General features: G+C 41.8%; 1 protein-coding gene and 2 long non-coding RNA genes across 4 annotated transcripts in view; 1 reads left to right on the top strand and 2 right to left on the bottom strand.

The window, feature by feature from the left end:
- LOC108447737 lies at positions 1 to 4,245 on the bottom strand. Its single transcript, XR_001863418.1, has 2 exons — positions 4,163 to 4,245; positions 1 to 3,061 (listed from the first exon to the last, which is right to left on the bottom strand). It is a non-coding gene; the product is annotated as an uncharacterized LOC108447737 (long non-coding RNA).
- Positions 4,246 to 8,863: 4,618 nt separating this feature from the next.
- LOC108447736 overlaps positions 8,864 to 18,247 on the top strand; it is a 35,854-nt gene continuing 26,470 nt past the window's right edge. The window contains exons 1-2 of the long non-coding RNA XR_001863417.1: positions 8,864 to 8,952; positions 9,179 to 9,462. This is a non-coding gene — a long non-coding RNA (uncharacterized LOC108447736). The remainder of the gene's footprint in view (positions 8,953 to 9,178; positions 9,463 to 18,247) is intronic.
- Positions 16,351 to 18,247, bottom strand: part of PPP1R17 (protein phosphatase 1 regulatory subunit 17) — a 23,016-nt gene continuing 21,119 nt past the window's right edge. For both annotated transcript variants that reach the window (XM_008637109.2, XM_017738639.1), the window contains exon 5: positions 16,351 to 17,913. In XM_008637109.2, coding sequence (XP_008635331.1) covers positions 17,834 to 17,913 — 80 coding nt within the window. In that variant the 3' untranslated portion in view covers positions 16,351 to 17,833. The remainder of the gene's footprint in view (positions 17,914 to 18,247) is intronic.

Raw genomic sequence — 18,247 nt, 5'->3', positions numbered from 1 at the left:
TAGCAAATCATATGAGGGCCTTGCAATTATTGAAAAATCAGGAATGTGTTTCCTCCAAAAAATCAGCAGGCCTAACGCATGCTGCAGGTCTTTCTTAGTCTCTGGCATTTTAATTTGGTCTAGGTGGGTGAGGATATCAGGGGGAATACAGACAATTCCTCCTTTCCACCGTATTCCCAGGAATTTTACTTCTTGTGAAGGGGGTTGTACTTTTTCAGGAGGAATATCTAAGTCCAGGGACTCTAGATGCTTAATAATGTCTGTTTGCGTTGATTGTACAGGTGCAATTTCATCTTCTGCTACCTAAATGTCATCATTGTATTGGTATACTTTTACTCCCAGTGGAGGAGGAATGAGTCACAATTCTTGTGCCAGTGCACGATGTGCTAGAGTGGGTGAGTGTTTAAATCCTTGTGGGAAGCGGGTGAAGGTGTATTGCTGGCCCTCCTACATGAAAGCAAAATGGTCCTGATCCTGTTCCTGCAGGGAAACCGTAAAAAACATATCCTTGACATCAATAGCGGCCATAATTTGATGAGCCTGTTCTTGTATAGTAGCTATCAGCTAAGAAATATTTGGGACTGCTGTGGTGAGAAGCTCCAAATTTGAGTTAAGACTTTAATAGTCCACCGTCAGTCTCCAATTGCCATTTGGCTTGTGAACTGGTCAGACAGGAGGATTGTAAGGAGAATGTGTTGCAATCATTATGCTTCTTTCTTTCAAATCTCCCATACCTGGGGTGATTCCGTCACTGGCTCCCAAAGGTAAGGGATAAGGTTTGACATTGGTTACTAGGGAGGGGGGAAGAGCAGGGGCAGAATGTAATAAACACAGATGGTGGGTTTCCTTTCCAAAAGCCCTTATTTTTCCTTCTTCATCAGTCCAAGACCTTCCCTTTAGGAGGTCTAGCCCCAGTAAATCTGTAGGAAATTTACCCAAAACCATTAGGGTTTCATCTGCTTTCTCCTCTCTTGGCATCTTACCTTTGCTGTTGCCTGGGGTTGTGTGTTTCCAAAATTATCTACAACAAACATACCTTTACATGAGGGAGTGATTTCACATGAAGAGGCGTCTTCAATTTTAAGGGTGGACACTTGAGCACCAGTATCTACTAGAAAAGTTACGGGGATTTTGTGGGGACCAATAGGACAGGTTACTAAGAAGTCTTCTCTGGAGTTTTTGGTAAGCTGTCTGTTGTAAATCCACCCTTTGTCCCCTAGCCCACCTACTGGGGATGAAGATAGGAGTTTCCTGTCACGTCCCCTTTCTGTGACCCCTTGAGGGAAGGGGCTGTAGCAGGGATGTCGGCGTTTTCATCGACAAATGGGATGGGGAGCCTGGACAGATGCTCCAGGAGCCTTTTTATTACTTTATTCCGTTATCAGTCTCACATACAGAGTTGAGACAGAGACAGTACAAAGCTCACGCCATCACAGGCATCCAGAGACTTCCTGGTTACAGGGCATTCTTAAAAGCTTCTTAGCCAATTAGCAAGCTTCTAAAAATTACAGACAACTGTTTTAACCAATCCTCAGTAGCGCACATACATCTGTTGTATACAATACTTGCTTGTTATGCCTTTATATAACAATGCACAATATTCCCTTATTAAGCTTAAACTTACCTATCTTGCTAAGCATATTTTTTACAACTTCAAAACCTATCTCAGCCAAACCTAGAAACTCTAACCATTGTTTTAATGTCCTTGCTTGCTATATAATTGTATCCTCTTTTATCTTCAAATTTTTGCAGCTAAAGCTGATTCCTAAACTCTTTTTGCTTTATTTCTGAAACCTGCTTTTTTCTCACACCTAAGAGCTTTTTCACCTTATGTTTCCCCACACAGGGATAGCTTTTAATGATCTGTCCTTTGCTGGCCATTCTTGAATTAATATTTCTAATTTATTAGTGGGTTGGCCATCCATTAGGGTTTTTGGGATCCCTTTTTGTAAGCCCACATTCCATAGGGTACTTCTTTTTCCCTTGTGTTCTTCCCCTGTGTTAGCTTGTCCTCCTTGCCCAGGAGAGGACATTATCTTTTGGAGTCTTACTGGAGGCAGTTGTTTTGCACTTTATGTGCTGAATTTATTTAAAATCAGTTATACTTGAAGGTATTGGGCCATATTTTCTTCCATAATGAATTAATTCTTTTGCCACCTAGCCCCAGGTCCAAATAGTCTTTTTTATCAGTTATGGTTGGGAGTAATAGCTGCCTCCAAGGTGGCTACAGCTTTTTGTCCTTTCATGAGGCTTTCTATTTGTCCTTTTAGCTGGATGCCTATGTCTTTCATAGCTTCAGGGCAGCATCTGATGAGACATAATCATTATTTCAGGGTCTACAGTCGTCATCATAGGAGATTCATATCGTGGTGTTAACTCCCTATCATGCATCATTTGTAAACAAGCAGCTTTTTCACACTTTCTACAATCTGATTAATGTTTCTCACTATAGCCAGAGGATCTCCTCTCTCCAGGGGGTTGAGTCCACCAGCCCAAAAAGCTGCTCTTTGGGTAAGAGATCAGGGTCATCCTCTGCCCCCCAGAACCCTTCTGTGTCTTTTTCTGGTAACAGAATTTGGTCACCCCCAGTAAGAGAGACTCTCCAAACAGTCTCAGATTCTTTAGGGGTTTGGCTATATTCCTTTAATTTAACCAATTCACTGGCCATATATGGAATTTCTTTCATGGTTATGTAAGGTGTGTCATCATCTGAGCCCTCATATATGTATTCTGTTTTATTTAAGGGACAAAGCAAGACTAGCAGCTTCTCTGATTGATTATGCAAAGATTTTAAGTCAGAGAGGGGATATGTTTCTTTAGATAGCTCCAGATCTAACTCCTTTTTTTTGCTTTGTTTGCTAATCTCGCATGCAGCTCCTCTCAGAGCACATGGGTGGTGGCCCTCTGATTTCTTATGTCTTCCTGGAGGAGGTAGGTGTTAGCCTTTTCTTCCTCAGCTGCAGTTGCAATGCTTTAACCAAATCTTGTAACGGAGAAATAATTTCCATATCAGCTTTCTGTTCGTGCTCTTTGTGTTCAACTGCAGCTAACACAACAGCACCTAAGACAGAACAAACAATAGGTTTTCCTTTACCTTTTCTGACTTTCACCCCTGCACGAAGGGTAGAGATTAGATCAACAATTGCTTGGATATTACACCAGTAATTTCGTGCCCACACCGTTCCTGGAGGTGACTGTTTGGCACCACATTCATCCAACAAATTGACCAGAGTTTGTGCATTATGTTTCATGTTACCACAAAAATGTGGTAGATTTTTCTGGAGGGTACCTTGTGTAATTTCTAAATTAACCCCTCACCTCCAGAAAAATATTTTACAAAGTTACATCATGAGGGTGAAGTGATTGTTTCCAATTACAAATGACAGCTGATTTTCAAATTTCATTCCTTCACCCTAGAAAGGCACCTTGTATACATTTCATGAAAAACACACACACTGAGGGGATCTTTCCTGAGGGGCACCTTGTTTAAAATATTTTCCAATGTCCCACTCCTTATGCCTCAGGAGCATCTTATTTTAAACACTTAACCATAGTAATATGCCTCAGTTTGGAGGGGTGCCTTGCATTAATTTCATCAAAAAGCAAACAGCTACAATGTGCACTTTACTTACCAAAAAAAAAAAAAAAGGAAAAAAGAGAAAAGTCATAAGGGTATCTTGCTTTGTTTCTCTAAAACAAAATGATCGATCATAAGAATTAGCAATTTATTGATTTTTTGGAATCAGCACTCCAGTTTTAAGGGATTAATATCCCGTGATTAAATGTTGCAATCCACTTAATTATGGAGGATCATTCATCTCTGTGAATTGCAGAGAGAACTTCAGGTTTGAATATTCCCCAAAATGAAATTAAAACTCAGAAGAAGTTATATGTTGACACAAAAAAAAAAAAAAATTATATTTTCACTTTATTAACTGTAAAAGAGGCAAAGAGAGAGAAAGGGGAAAGTAGAGAAAAGTTGGAAAAAGGCTAAGATTACTTTACAAGCATAGGATAGTTTACCAACCACACTTGCTACCTTTTCACTGAGGGGGCTGGGGGCAAAGGAGTTTTGCCTTTTTTTTTTCTCTGCTACTTGGAATAGCTTGTCTGCTTTTCCAGTCTTGAGGGTTAGCAGCTTAGCTGGAATGCAGTCACTTACCTTCTGAAATGTAGGTGCAGCATGTGGTCCCTGCAGCTGACTTAGGTCCACTCTTGTTGCTCACACCAGAGCATGCAGGAGCAGAGGAGGGTTTCCACAGGTCACATGCATGTCACAGTAGGTTGCTATTTTCCCCAGGCTGGAGGCATCCAAGGCTTGGTGGCATGTCAGCTTTTGGAGGCTTTAGGTTGTTTATGCAGCTGTGAAAAACTTGGCAGGCAGCAGTGGCGGGGGGAGAAGGTGAAGGCCCGGGTTTCTGTCATTCTCTTCCTCCTCCCCAGTTTTGCACAGGTTTTGCCTTCCTTTTTATGGACGTCAAGGCAAGCTGCTCTTAGTATTAAGATGTTCAAAGAGATTACAAGAATGACAAAGCAGTTTTGGAGGCATTATTTTTGTATCAGGGCCTTACAACTGCTTGCAAGGAACACTACAAAACCTCCTATTTACTTAATTGATGGGGACAAGTGGGAAAAGCACTCCATTGTGACTGGCGCAGAGGCCCCTTGTATCCTTGGCATCGACTACCTGAGGAGAGGGTACTTCAAGGATTCAAAAGGGTATTGATGGCCTTTTGGTGTAGCTACTGTGAATGCAGAGAAGATCAAAGAGTTATCCACAATGCCTGACCTGCTATAAGATCCCTTCATTGTTGGATTGCTGCAAGTTAAAGACCAGCAAGTGTCAATTGCTATCAGGACAGTGCACCAGCAGCAATATAGCGCCAACAGAAACTCTGTAACTCCCATCCATGGACTAATTTGTCTACTGGAGAGCCAAGGAGTGATCAGCAGTATACAGTCACCCTTTAACATATGGCCAGTGCTGAAGTCTAATGGGAAATGGAGGCTGATGGTAGACTATTGTGGCCTGAATGAAGTTACACCACCTGAGTGCTGCCGTACTGGACATATTGGAACTTCAATATGAGCTGGAGTCAAAGGCAGCCAAGTGGTATGCCACAGTTGATATCGCTAATGCATTTTTCTCAATCTCTCTGACAGCAGAGTGCGGACCACAGTTTGCTTTCACTTGGAGGGGTGGCCAGTATACCTGGAATCAACTGCCCCAGGGGTAGAAACACAACCCAGTTATTTTCCATGGACTGATCCAGACTGCACTGGAGCAGGGCTGAGCTCCAGAACACCTGCAATGTCTTGATGATATCACTTTGTGGGGCAGTACAGCAGAAGTTTTTGAAAAAGGAAAGAAAATAATCCAAATCCTTCCGAAAGCTGGTCTTGCCATAAAACAAAGTAAAGTAAAGGAAACTGCACAGCAGATCCAGTTCTTGGGAATAAAATGGCAGGATGGACGCTGTCGTGTGCCTCTGGATGTGGTTAACAATGTAGCAGCAATGTCTCCACCAGCTAACGAGGAAATACAAGCTTTTCTAGGCGTTGTGAGGTTATGGAGAATGCACTTCTCAGGTTATAGCCAGCTTGTTAGCCCCCTCTATCAAGTGACCTGGAAGAAGAGCCAATTCAAGTGGGTCCTCAAGCATCAACAGGCCTTTGAGCAGATCAGACAGGAAAAAGCTTGTGTGGTAGCTCTTGGGCCTGTTTGGACAGGACCAGCCATGCAAAATGTACTCTACACTGCAGCTGGGAAGCATGGTCTCACCTGGAGCCTCTGGCAAAGAACATCAGGTCACCTGTAGCCTCTGGCAACGAACATCAGGAGAAACCCAAGGTCAAGGTTTTAGAGCCAAGGTTATAAAGGATCAGAAGCTCACTGTACTCCAACTGAAAAAGAGATATTAGCAGCCTCTGAGGAGGTTTGAGCCACCTCAGAAATTTTTGGAACAGAAACATGTCTCCTTTTGGCACTGTGATTGCCTGTGCTATGATGGATGTTCAAAGGAAATATCCCTTTAATATATCATGCAACCAGCACTACATGGAGTCAGTGGGTAGCAGTGATTGCACAATGAACCTGAATGGGAAAAGCCAGTTTCCCAGGAATACTGGAAGAGATTATGGACTGGCCAGAAGACAGAGATTTTTGAGCATTGCCTGAGTGGTGACTTGTGCCCAAGAAGCATCACATATAACAAGCTACCAGAAAATGAAAGAGGCTATGTTCTATTTGCTGATGGATCCTGCTGTGTGTTAGGAAACCATCAGAGGTAGAAAGCTGCTGTCTGGAGTCCCACACAGTGAGTCATTGATGCTGCTGAAGGGGAAGGTGAGTCGAGCCAATTTGCAGAAGTGAAAGCCATCCTACTAGCCCTTGAGATCAGCGAACAAGAAAAGTGGCCTGTACTCTATCTCTTTACTGACTCCTGGATGGTGCCTCATACCCTATGGGGGTAGCTGCAGCAGTGGAAGAAGACCAATTGACGATGAAGGGGTAAACCCATCTGGGCTGCTGCATTGTGGCAGGACATTGCTGCATGGGTAGAAAACGACTCTGAAAGAATGTCAAGTAGACACATGCCCAAAAGTCATGCCGCTGAAGAACATCAAAATAATGAATGAGTAGATAAGGCTTCCAAAATTGGAATAGCTCAGCTGGATCTAGACTGGGAGAGAAAGAGTGAGCTATTTATTGCCCAATGGGCCTGCGAAACATCAGGATATCTAGGAAGGGATGCAATATATAGGTGGGCTTGTGATTGAGGGGTGGACCTAACCATGGAGGCTATCACATAGGTTATTCATGAATGTGAAATATATGCTGCAATCAAGCAAGCCATGCGAGTAAAATCTCCTTGGAATTGAGGGTGGTAGCTGGGCTTCCAGTATGGTGAAGCCTGGCAAATTGACTACATTGGACCACTGGCATGAACGTGCCAAGGCAAGAGCTCTGTACTCACCACTGTAGAGGCCACAACTGGCTGGCTAGAAACATACCCTATTAACCATGCCACTGCTCGAAACACTATCTTAGGCCTTGAGAGACCCATTTTGTGGTGACATGGTACCCCAGAGACAATCAAACCAGACAATGGGACTCATTTTTAAAATAAGCTTGTAAACTCTTGAGCGATGAAACACGCCACTGAGAGGATATATCACATCCTTTATCGCCCACAAGCCTCTGGAAAGATTGAGAGTTATAGTGGACTACTGAAGACAATGTTAATGGTGTTAAGGTAACAGGGCATGGAAGTATTGGGATGCAAATTTAGCAGAAGCAGAAGCCTAAGCTGGTTAACAAGAGCAGGTCTGCTAACCACCTGGTCCTGCCCAAATAAAACCCCTCCACAAGGGAGGAGATAAGGTCCCCTCACTACATGTAAAGAAGTGGCTGAGGAAGTCAGTATGGATTTCTCTTTCTGTGGGACCAAATTCATGGGATTGTCTTTGCCCAAGGACCAGGGTGTATTTGTTGGGTGGTGTGGAAGAATGGGGAGACCTGGTGTATGACTCAAGGAAATTTAACCTTGGTGGGAAAATAATCTGTGGTGTAAATTGTATGTTGCAGGAAGTAAAGTAGCATGAATGACTAGAACTGATGAAGAATGAATTTTGTGAGGGGCAAGGAGGATGCAAGGATGACTCAAGCTGGGCTGGTGTTGGTGCCCAATGATCAAGTATGCCAATTCTCCTGTCTTGACCACCCATGCTGATGGAATCCAAGTCATGGATCTGGAGGGATGGAGGAAGCCCGTGAAAAGGGAAAGTAAAATCAGTCTGTGAAAGGACGGGGGATAGTAGTTAATGAAAGTGTATATTGGGTATAGAGATGGTTTAAGGATGTAGTTTAAGTTGTATGTGTGGGTAAGAAGGGATTCCAGTAATGAGAAATAGAATGGAACAGTTGGAAGATATATAAATTATGTGGGATCTGAGTAGGACATAAATGGTATGGAGTAAGGGGTATTGGGGGTGACAGAGATAGAGTTCATTTTCCCTTAGCAGCCCTCACAGTGCTGTGCTTTGTGCATTGGTAGCTGGAAAGGCACTGGTAACACATCAGTGTTTTTGCTACTGCTGAGCAGCACTGGCACAGCATCAGCACTGTCTCTTTAACATTCTCTCCCATGACTCTGATCAAGGGGCTGGGAGGGGGGAAGATCCTGGGAGGGGACACAACTAGGCCAGAATGGCTGACCCAAATAAACCAAAGGGATATTCCATACCACATGACATCAGCTCAGATATAAAAGCTAAGGGAGAGAGGAGGAATGGGGGACATTCATTTATTTTACCATGTTTGCATTCTGGAGTGACTGCTCCAGAAGCGTGTGCTGAAATCCTGCTTTCTGGCACGTGGCTGAATATTGCTCACTGATGAGAAGTTGTGGCATTTAAGTAAAACCTTATAAAATGAAGGCCTTGTTGCCTTTGTAAAATTATGGCTCAGGCCTGCTTCTTTTCAGTAGAAGGACTGTGAGAAAAGTCTGTGAGGAGAAAAACAATTAGTTTTTACCCATGAGAACGTAGTATCAAGAGAAGCAAGAAAACTAAACAGTAGAAGGAGAAAACTAGCAACATATCTGCACCTGTTATTTTTCTGAATGCTTGAATGCTTATGCTATAGGTAGCCAGTGGTAGTATATTGAAGTTAATAATAGCCAATGAGTCTATTGTAGTAGTTTAGCAGCCAATGAATCTGTAACACGAATGATAACATATAAAAGGTGTATAAAAGAGGCTGCTTTGTTTAAGAAACGGCTTTTTGGCCCTTGAAAAAGGTCGTGACCACCCCAACAGCGACATCTGGTGCCCTGTGTAAGGAACTGCAAGATAATTGACCGCCGGGAGAGAGCGGAGAGGGCAGAGCCCTGTAGCCAGAGGAGCACCCGGGAGAGGTGCCAAAAGTCGTGGGATGACAAAATATTAAAGGTAGGTTACAGGGGACCATGGGAAATCACATATCCTAAGAAGAGAAGGCTATAGTAAATATGGATGCTTATGCTAAAAAAAGCGTGATATTAAGTATGACAAACCTTCTTTAAAAAGTTTATTGCTGTGGTGTAAGATCCACGGATTTGAAGCCACTTGTTCGGGTGCTTTTAAGGTGATAACCTGGGAAAAAGCTGGACTGCGAATTCTTGATTTCACTTCCCAGGGTGATGAGACTGGTAAATCTTTGCTGCCTACCTGAAGGGTGGTGCTGGAGACCTTAAAAGTGGTGAAAAAGGAGCTGGACTTAGAACTGCAAACCTCTGTGGATGCGGGGGGTGAGGGCGCAGGCGGGTAAAACTGGTGAAGAGCCGCATGACGGAGCGCCGACCGAGCCTGCTTGTGAGCCTTGTGTTGAACCACCTGGCTGTGTGCCACCTACAGGCCCTAGGACAGACTGCCCTACGTCCCCCATTCCCGTGAAACCACTTTATCCACACTTGCCTGCAGGTGAGTGGAGCAATTAGAACAACCCTTGGTACCGTCTTTGGAATCCTCCGGTACTCTCTTTGAGACGGGGTGGCTCCAGTGGCGGCTGCAGTGGCTCCGTCTGAGGCCCCGGCAGAGCGCCCAGGAACAGCAGCAAGCTTCTTTCCTCCCCTTCTTCCCCCGCTGCTGCGTTTTCGCTGTGTATCACCGAGCTGAATAGGGCAGCGAGGGGTGGGCAGGCGAGCCCTGGCATCCTCCCCACGCTCTGCTCGGAGGACCCAGACACCTGTGGGAGGGGCCCGGGGGGGCTCATTCAGAGCTGCGCAGCTCCGTTCCTGCATGTTTTTTCAAGGTGTTTTTTAATTAATGAAACGGAGTTGCAGGGAATTTGTTCAACTCGAAGAAAGGGAAAGACCAGCTTCCAGCTTCTGCCCTGCTCTTCCTCTCCCTTCCTGTGTTCGTGATATGGAAAGGTTACCACTGGAAGAGCTTCTGAGAAATGCTCGCTTTGTCCCAACCGTAGTGCCCTTGCAGGTGCATGTTGCTCGTGTTAAGGAATGCATTTTACTATGCATCTCAAGAGCATTTGTGGCTTCTTTTAAAAGTAACTTGTATTTTCAGTAAGCTGTGGATTCTGATGGGATTGTTTACTAGAGAGGTTCAAGATTATCTGTATTGGTACCCTCAGATCCTTCCTTGAAAAGAGCAATCAACTTTAAGGTCTGATGTTGAAACCTTGAATGATTTATAGGGTTGCTGAGAGCAATTAGCTGACTGAATTCCTTTCTTTACTCCCTTATTAACATTATCTGCGGAAACTATGCAAGGTTTACATATAATTGGCTCATGATTCTCCACTGCAAAAGTGGAGGGACCTGTGCCAGCTTTGTCATTTTACTTGCTCTTTTATCCCACAGATTTACTTAGGTAATTATACCATGAATATTTTGCCATGAATAAACATGCAACAGCTTTTCAAATTGGTACAGCTATTTAGTGGTTCAAGTGTAAAATTTTTCCTTGCCACTTCAAAATTAAAATTGTACTTGATATCAAAAAAGTTTAAGTGCTGTGATGGACCAGAATAGTGACTAAAAGTGACACCACCTTACAAAACAGACTTGCTCTCTGAGTATGTGTTATCTGCTCAGTGGCTGAGTTTCTAATATTTGCTATTCTTATGCAGACAGGAAAACAGTGAACAGTAGTATACTCCTTTGGAATCATCTGAAACCATGGCTTTGTAGCTGTTTATATGCACTTGTCAGTTCTATGCACCCAATGACCTACCAGAGTTACATGTGCAAAACTCAGGGCAGTATTATATGACTAGGCCCTTGGTATTTATCATTGCCTTTAATAGTCCAAGGTCAATTCTATTGTACTATAATCACAAAAGACTGTCTTGCCATCTGCAAACTGAGCAGGTTTTAAGTGTGATTTGCCGATATATACACTGTTGTTACTTTTCTGACTAAAAACATCAATGGTATTCTTCGGCACATCTTGAAGATTGCCAGAGATTTAATGATTGTAATAAGCCTTGTAAAGCTGTATCTTAAAAAACTCTAGCAAAATTATGCTTATACCAGGAAAGTACTGAGGGATGTATGATCTTGTAGTTTTTTTTGAGTATGCCTGCTACTTAGAAAATCATGCGAACTTGTGCCAGAGGAGTCCTGACTGTGAACGAATATTTTCAATCATGTTTATAGTTACCAGGACCTATTCTCACAACTGAATTATGTAACATCACACCTTGACACTGAACCGTGCCATAAATCAAATCCCTCCTGATGGGAGAGAATTTTCTAAAAGTCCTTGCAAGGAGTTTCAAAGATAAAGCAAGACTTTTCCTTGACTTTCAATGCTGCCGGATAGTTGTTTATTAAGTCTTATCAGAGGAACAGAGCCACTAGCGTGACCCAGGTACAGCATAGAGCACAGAAAGCAGGAGTGAAGTCTCATTATCAAGATTTACACGGCCTTTAAAAGATAATTTAACCAATAGTTACTAAAAACGTATATTATTTTCACTTTCCTACCAATTATTCAGTAACACGGGCAGGAACTGCGGAATTCTCTATCCAATCATCCCAAACTACTTTTACTGCAGAACATGGAGTAGTAGAAGAAGGAGAAGAAGGTTTAGAGAACAACAACAATCCTCCATTTTGATATTTTTTACTCTTACCTATTTACTACAGAGAAGCCCAAAACCTCTAAATTTTTCACCCTGTGACAATCTTACATAGTAATCTATCACCTAATTCACACCACTGTATTTTCTAGTTCCTGTCTGATCGTTTGTAATTTTTTCCAAGGTTGGAGGTTAAACCAGTGTTGTTCAGAGGGGTAAGAACCCTTAAAAACAGGCAGAGAAATATTCTCGGCACTCTGGGTTCCTACAACACCTGAATAGTATGGCCCTCTGGCCATTCCCTCTGCAGGCTTTCCTCAGCATTTGGTGCTTCTTCCTGTTTCAGCAGTTTTGCTATGGCTTGATCCAGTATAGCTTTGTGGTTTTTCAGTGTTTCCAAAGTTCCAGGAAAAGATATCTGGACTTCATGAAAGGCTTCCTCCAGGCTGATGGTGTTCTTGCAGAGACACTCCGGCAGTCTGCCGTGCTTGGGACAGCCCAGCTGGCTCACTTGGTATAGCATGGGACTCTTAATCTCATGGCCGTGGGATCCCTCCCACGGGCACACAGTCCTCCCAAGACTTCTGCGGCATGGGTCTCTCTTTCCACGGGCACACAGTCCTCCCAAGACTGCTGCGCTGCAGCTCCTGGAGGCAGGAATGACACAGGATCACCTTCTCTGGCTGGCCCGAGTTTTCCCCCTTCCGCGTGCATTGTGCTTCCTGCTTTTCCTCCTCTTGGTGTGCAGGAACATCCATAAACTTCTGCACTATGTTGTGGAGGTAGGAGTTGGGCTGCAGTTCCCTGACAGGTGACTGGCAAAGTGGGCACCAGGCAGGACTCTGCTGGCACCGGAGTGCCTGCTTGGTGCAGTCCCTGCAGAGGTGTGGCTGCAGCCCAGGGACACAGGGTTCTTGTAAATGTCCAGATTTGCCACACTTTATAATTTCTTAGTAAATCCATGTTGCTGCTATTTCAGTTATAGTTTTATATCAGTTGTTTGCTTGTATATCATTCATTGATATTAACTGCTATATGAGAAATTTTTGGTAGCTTTCTTGCACTGATGAAGTCAAGATGAGTTATATTCTGGTGTATCAGAAATTTTATAAGAACACTCTCAACTCTGAATCTAGTTCTGTCAAAATTTGAGTGATGTTAATTTTAAGTTCTGCTAAATGTAAGTGTTGTAAGTTTATATGAGGCTAAGGCTACGTTCTGTTGAGTTTAATTGTCGTTAATTTATGGGATGTCAAATTTAAATTCTGTTAATTTGATATTCTGTTACATTTAAGTTCTGTTAGGCTTAAGTTCCGCTGAAGTTAATTTCTGACAAGTTTAACTGCTGTTCAGTCTTAAGTTCTGTTATTTTAACTTCTGTTAAGTCGAAGTCATAGTCAGCTTGATTTATGTTCAGTTTCAGTGACGTTAACTTTAAGTTCTGTCTGGTTTACTCTCTGCTATGTTTAAGTAACAAGTTTAAGTGAAGTTTAGCTTCTGCTGTAATATGCTTGTTTAAACTGAAAGATGCAGTTCTTTTGTTATAGAGATAAGATTGAACCGACTGAAACAATTATGATAAATAATTGATAAGCAGCTGTTTAAGAACATGAAATAATAAGTTGTAAAAATATGTGAAGATTCAGTATGCTAAATCCTTAAATTCATTGGAAACTCCATGGGTATGAATGTTCTGCGTTGGCCAATTGGGATGGTTATGCATAACAATTTTTGCTGTTCCATCTTTCACAGGTAACAAAGGAGAATGACTAACAGTTCTAAGTTATGGATATTATTGATTGTAAGCTGTTCAGTCCTTTCTTGCTTGCTTTTATTTTGTTTTATTGTCTTATATGCATAGATATATGAAGAAGTATACTCTCAATTTTTAAAAATAAGTTACTGTAGATGTATTATTAATTCTGAACGTATTCTTAATATCATAGCATGAATTCACTGACTTTTATAAAGGGCATTATCTATAAGATGTTATTTGATGTTATGCGTATGCATTTCTTTGATTGTTTGCAGTTTGTTTATGGTACCGTTGACTATTTAGCTAAGGATGGATGATAAAGCTGGCTGTTATACAGACTTTCACATACTGTTATGTAGCTATCTGCAAGACATGTATCATTTTAAGAAACTTTTCCAAGTGTTATTAATACAGGCTTGATTCTAGGATATGTTAGGGGAACCCTTCCAGTTAAGGCCTTGGCTCTGGCCAAGCCCTGGCCCTACCTGGTTGGGAAGCATGCCAACAGACCCAATTGAGTCACTTTGACTTGCTCATTTGGATGTATAGAAGCTGGACCCCTTTTTGAGATACACTTGTAGGCCTTGTCCGGGAAGGTCCTCCAGGTCCTCTTTGTGAAACAGGGTTCACCAGCTATGGCAGACTCTGGGTGATGGTCCAGTGTTTAGGCAATTGAAAGTGTATTGTTCTAAGGCGCTATTCTTTTGTTGTGTGATATTGATTACACGTCTTACTTTGCTTTTTTGCTGCGTGTAGGTTTATTGTTTCATTACATGTATTTCCTTGCTTTTATGTCGTCTTCACATTCATAGTGACAGACACACATGTTATCATAAAAACAAAAAGAGGGAATATGACCTCTCAGGAATATCTAGATAATGCAATATTTTCACTAAAGTTTTTGCAGGTGGATCATCAATTTTGATCCCCAGCAGAGCGATACCAGTCTGAAGATTTGCATGTGGGGAACTGATTTCTAAAAGGTTTTACATAAGGATCCACAACTGTATGTGCAATGGCAAGGCTTAGATGATCTACTAACCTGTGGTGGTTCTCGACCCCCACATGTCCTCCCCAGATGGGGGAGAAAGTCCTTGCCATGAATAAGAGACGAACAAGACTTTTGGATCTTCTTGGTCTTCAGGTTGTTTATTATATCTTATCAGTAATTTACATGCCGCCAACATAGCATGAAGCAGAGCAAGTACCAAAAGACAAAATGCAGGAAAACTCAAGGCCCTTTTAAAGTTAAATTACCCAATAGTTACTAAGTACGTACATTATTTTTACTTTTCTACCAATGCCTAATGAACTATCTTTTCACGTAGCCTGTACTGCGGCATTTTCTAACCAATCATTCTGTACTACCAACACTGCAGAAAATGGAGTAGGTGAAGAAGAGGGAAGAGACCTGAAAAACGACAGGCATCCTCCATCTTGCCTTCATCTACTTACCATATTAATAAACCTAAACTCTAAATTTTTCACCCTGTAACAAACTATGTATTATGCTACCACCTAACTCACACCCTTGTAGATTCTAATTCATCCCAAAGCCTTGGCAGGTTTCTCCAGGGACAAAGGTTAAAAACAGTGTTTCCCTGGGGGGATGGATCCCTCAGGACAGGCAGAGAAACATTCCCTGCACTTTGGGTTCCAACACTAACCTAGGGGAGAAGGTACATATGTGTTTTATTGCCAACAGGTCTAGCGTGGATACCTGCCTGACCTGACAAGCATCAATTGCCTCTGAGAAAATGAGGCCTAGTGAGAAGAAAAATGACCCAGCCACCATCCAGCCCTCGTGGCCAAGGCAGGAGCAGGAGTAGGACTTCCAGGAACATGGCTGTGACCTGAGGGCTTGTGGAGGCAGCCTGCCAACTGCCTTGTGTCCTACTGCATCTACCATCATGTTGTTGTGTTCCCTGTTCCATGCCTCCAGAGGGACATTCGGTGGTGTTGGGGTCTGTGTTTCTGGCTGGTGGACTCCCTCCTGTCTGGGCAGTGTGGCCCCTGAGCTCCAGCTGTAGGAGCTTTGGAACTGTGGTCTTTTTCTGCCAAGTGCAGAAGAAGCAGCAGCTCTCTCTCTCTGGGAAAATGGGATACTATTTTTGTTTTCCTATATTATAAATCTCCTTGTCAGTGGTATGGTTGTTCTTGGTGGGTTTTGTTGGTTGTGATCTGTATTCCATGTGTTTTGTCCTGTGGCCAGCAAGTGGCCATGGCGGTCTTAGTGGGGTGGGCTTTACAGGTGCAGACTGTTTTAACATTAGAATACATGAGCCCTTTGCTTAAAAAAGGGGGAGATGTGGCATTTAAGTAAAACCTTATAAAATGAAGGCCTTGTTGCCTTTGTAAAATTATGGCTCAGGCCTGCTACTTTTAACAAAGAAGGACTGTGAGAAAAGTCCGTGAGAAGAAAAAGAATTCGTTTTTGCCCATGAGAATGTAGTATCAAGAGAAGCAAGAAAGCTAAACAGTAGAAGGAGAAAACCAGCAACATATCTGCACCTGTTATTTTTCTGAATGCTTGAATGCTTATGCTATAGGTAGCCAATGGTAGTATATTGAAGTTAATAATAGCCAATGAGTCTATTGTAGTAGTTTAGCAGCCAATGAATCTGTGACACAAATGATAACATACAAAAGGTGTATAAAAGAGGCTGCTTTGTTTAAGAAACGGCTTTTTGGCCCTTGAAAGAGGCACTGTCTGTGTGTGTCGTGACCACCCCAACAGCGACAAGAAGCAGATAATAATTGTTTTCCCCTTTGCTTATGCATGTGTAAGCTTTCGCTTTTGTTTTTCTTTTGTTTATTTTCTCTCCACTGTGGTGCTGTAAAGGGGAGTGATAGAGCAGCCTGGTGGGTACCTGGCATCCAGCCAAAGTCAACTCACTACGTGTGTACTGAAAATATTCACCAACTTCACCGGTAAAGCTAGACCTGAATCATACGTATTTCTTGTCATGTACTTGTGACATACTTTACTGTGGATCTTACATTAATGTTGTGATTTTAACTATTGATTGTTTATATTTTAAATACTATCTTGTCTCACTGATAGATTAATAGGATAAAAACAAATACACTTTCTAAATAACAGGCATCTCATTAATAATATAGTGGACCTCTTGCACAATTTAATATGCAATTATTTATTGTAAGCTCATTGATTACATCTTGAGAGTATACATTGACATATATTTGTGAATGGATTGCATTCTCATGAAAGATGCTGGGTCAGTCACAGTGGCAAATGAAGTCCAAGCTACTATGGGCCTCAGCTGTCTGCCCAAGTGAGTTAAAAAGATAACTAAATTCAGTCCACCAAGCTAGATAATCTTCAACCTCTGCTCAGTTCCCTAAGATTTCAGCTGGCCATGCTACTCCATCTAGCCCAGAGTTATTAAGGCAAGCACGAAGTGTCCAGTTCTATCTTTTTTTTGTAAAATATTCTACAAATACCCATCTCTCTACAAATGCTGAAGGCTGTAGCTGGCTGTGTAAACAGATCTTGTTTGAATCATTGAGGTAAACTATTAAAAAAGTCACATAATGCTGTTCTACCTTGCAGTAAGCATTTGTCATTGAGTAACATTATTGCTTTTACTCTATTTTTACCTTCCTGCTGTGATTTTGAATCTTTACAACCTCTCCTAACTTATGACCTAGGACTCAATTTAAAAAGAAGATGTCAAAAGAAATTATTTGGAGCAAAAGCATCAACTATCCAATTATTTTATCTTTCATCAACCCAGTGAAGATAATTGTGTAACACAGGGGTAAAAGGCAGGCGTTGCACTTCCCTAGCATTTCTCCACTGAGATCTCTGCCCTCCATCCTGTTTGATGTGTCTGTCAATGCTGAGAGCCCTTAGGTATAAATTTTCATTCTACAGTAAATACACCTTTTCCTCCTTACAGACACAATTCATGAGCAGGCAGAAGAAATTTTTGCTTTACATTTCAGGGACTATAGAGTTGACTCCTGCCCTCTCACCTTCTTCATCTATCCCATCAGCTCTGCATATGGGAATTTTCACTGTGGTCAGTGTTATTCCAGGAAAGGAAAGCTGACAAATGAGGTAAAGTGTCAGGCAAAAAAAGCAGTCTGAATCATTAGTTGATGTTTTACTGCTCTGCACTACCACTTCTCTAGTATCTAGTGCCAGGTACTGTATGAGTACCACACTGCACAAAGCTAGATCTGACCTGAGGTGGATTCCTCATTGACAAAAATGCTAGGAAGCCACTTGTAGTAAACTGACAGAATCCTTCAAACCCTAAGTGTAACAGAAATTTCTGCCAACATCTCCATTGATGCTTGCTGGGAATTACGAGATGGAGATAAGCAGATAAACACTTGATGATAGTTTAAATTCAAGTGTACAATTGAGAAAATAATTATTTATAAAGATGAAAGAACTTTTTTGTATGTGCTGCCACTTTGAATGACCCTTGATTATTTACACTGTATTATAGAAATATTGTTGTAATCTAACTGTGGATTGTGTCTCCATCCTTTTCTTCATCTTCCATAATCACTGTTTGTTCTTCTTCTGTAAACAGCCTGGTGCCTTAAAAAGAGAAGACCACAAAAACCAACCAAATCAAACAAACAAGCAATAAACAAACAAAAAATAAAGATGAAAAAAGGAGTTGATTTAATATACTACTTTTTAGAAAATATCAGGCTAAAGAGAATTTTTCAGTTTTCTCTTATTTCTTGATTTTAATGTCATTTTCCAGCATCATGTGAGTTACTCCTCATTTATTTTTGGCATTTCAGTCTCCTAATATTTAGGGAACTAGAATTGAGTCACTGCATTTTTAGCTAAAATTATTAAGCACTCTTAAATCCAGCATATTTTTGCTACCTGTAAAAAGAGACTCTGAAATTTCATTTGGGAA

This window comes from Corvus brachyrhynchos, unplaced genomic scaffold (assembly GCF_000691975.1).
Source record: "Corvus brachyrhynchos isolate BGI_N302 unplaced genomic scaffold, ASM69197v1 scaffold146, whole genome shotgun sequence".
Classification (NCBI taxonomy): Eukaryota; Metazoa; Chordata; class Aves; order Passeriformes; family Corvidae; genus Corvus; species Corvus brachyrhynchos.
The sequence above is the reverse complement of the archived record's forward strand: the minus strand, read 5'-3'. Positions and strand labels throughout refer to the sequence as shown.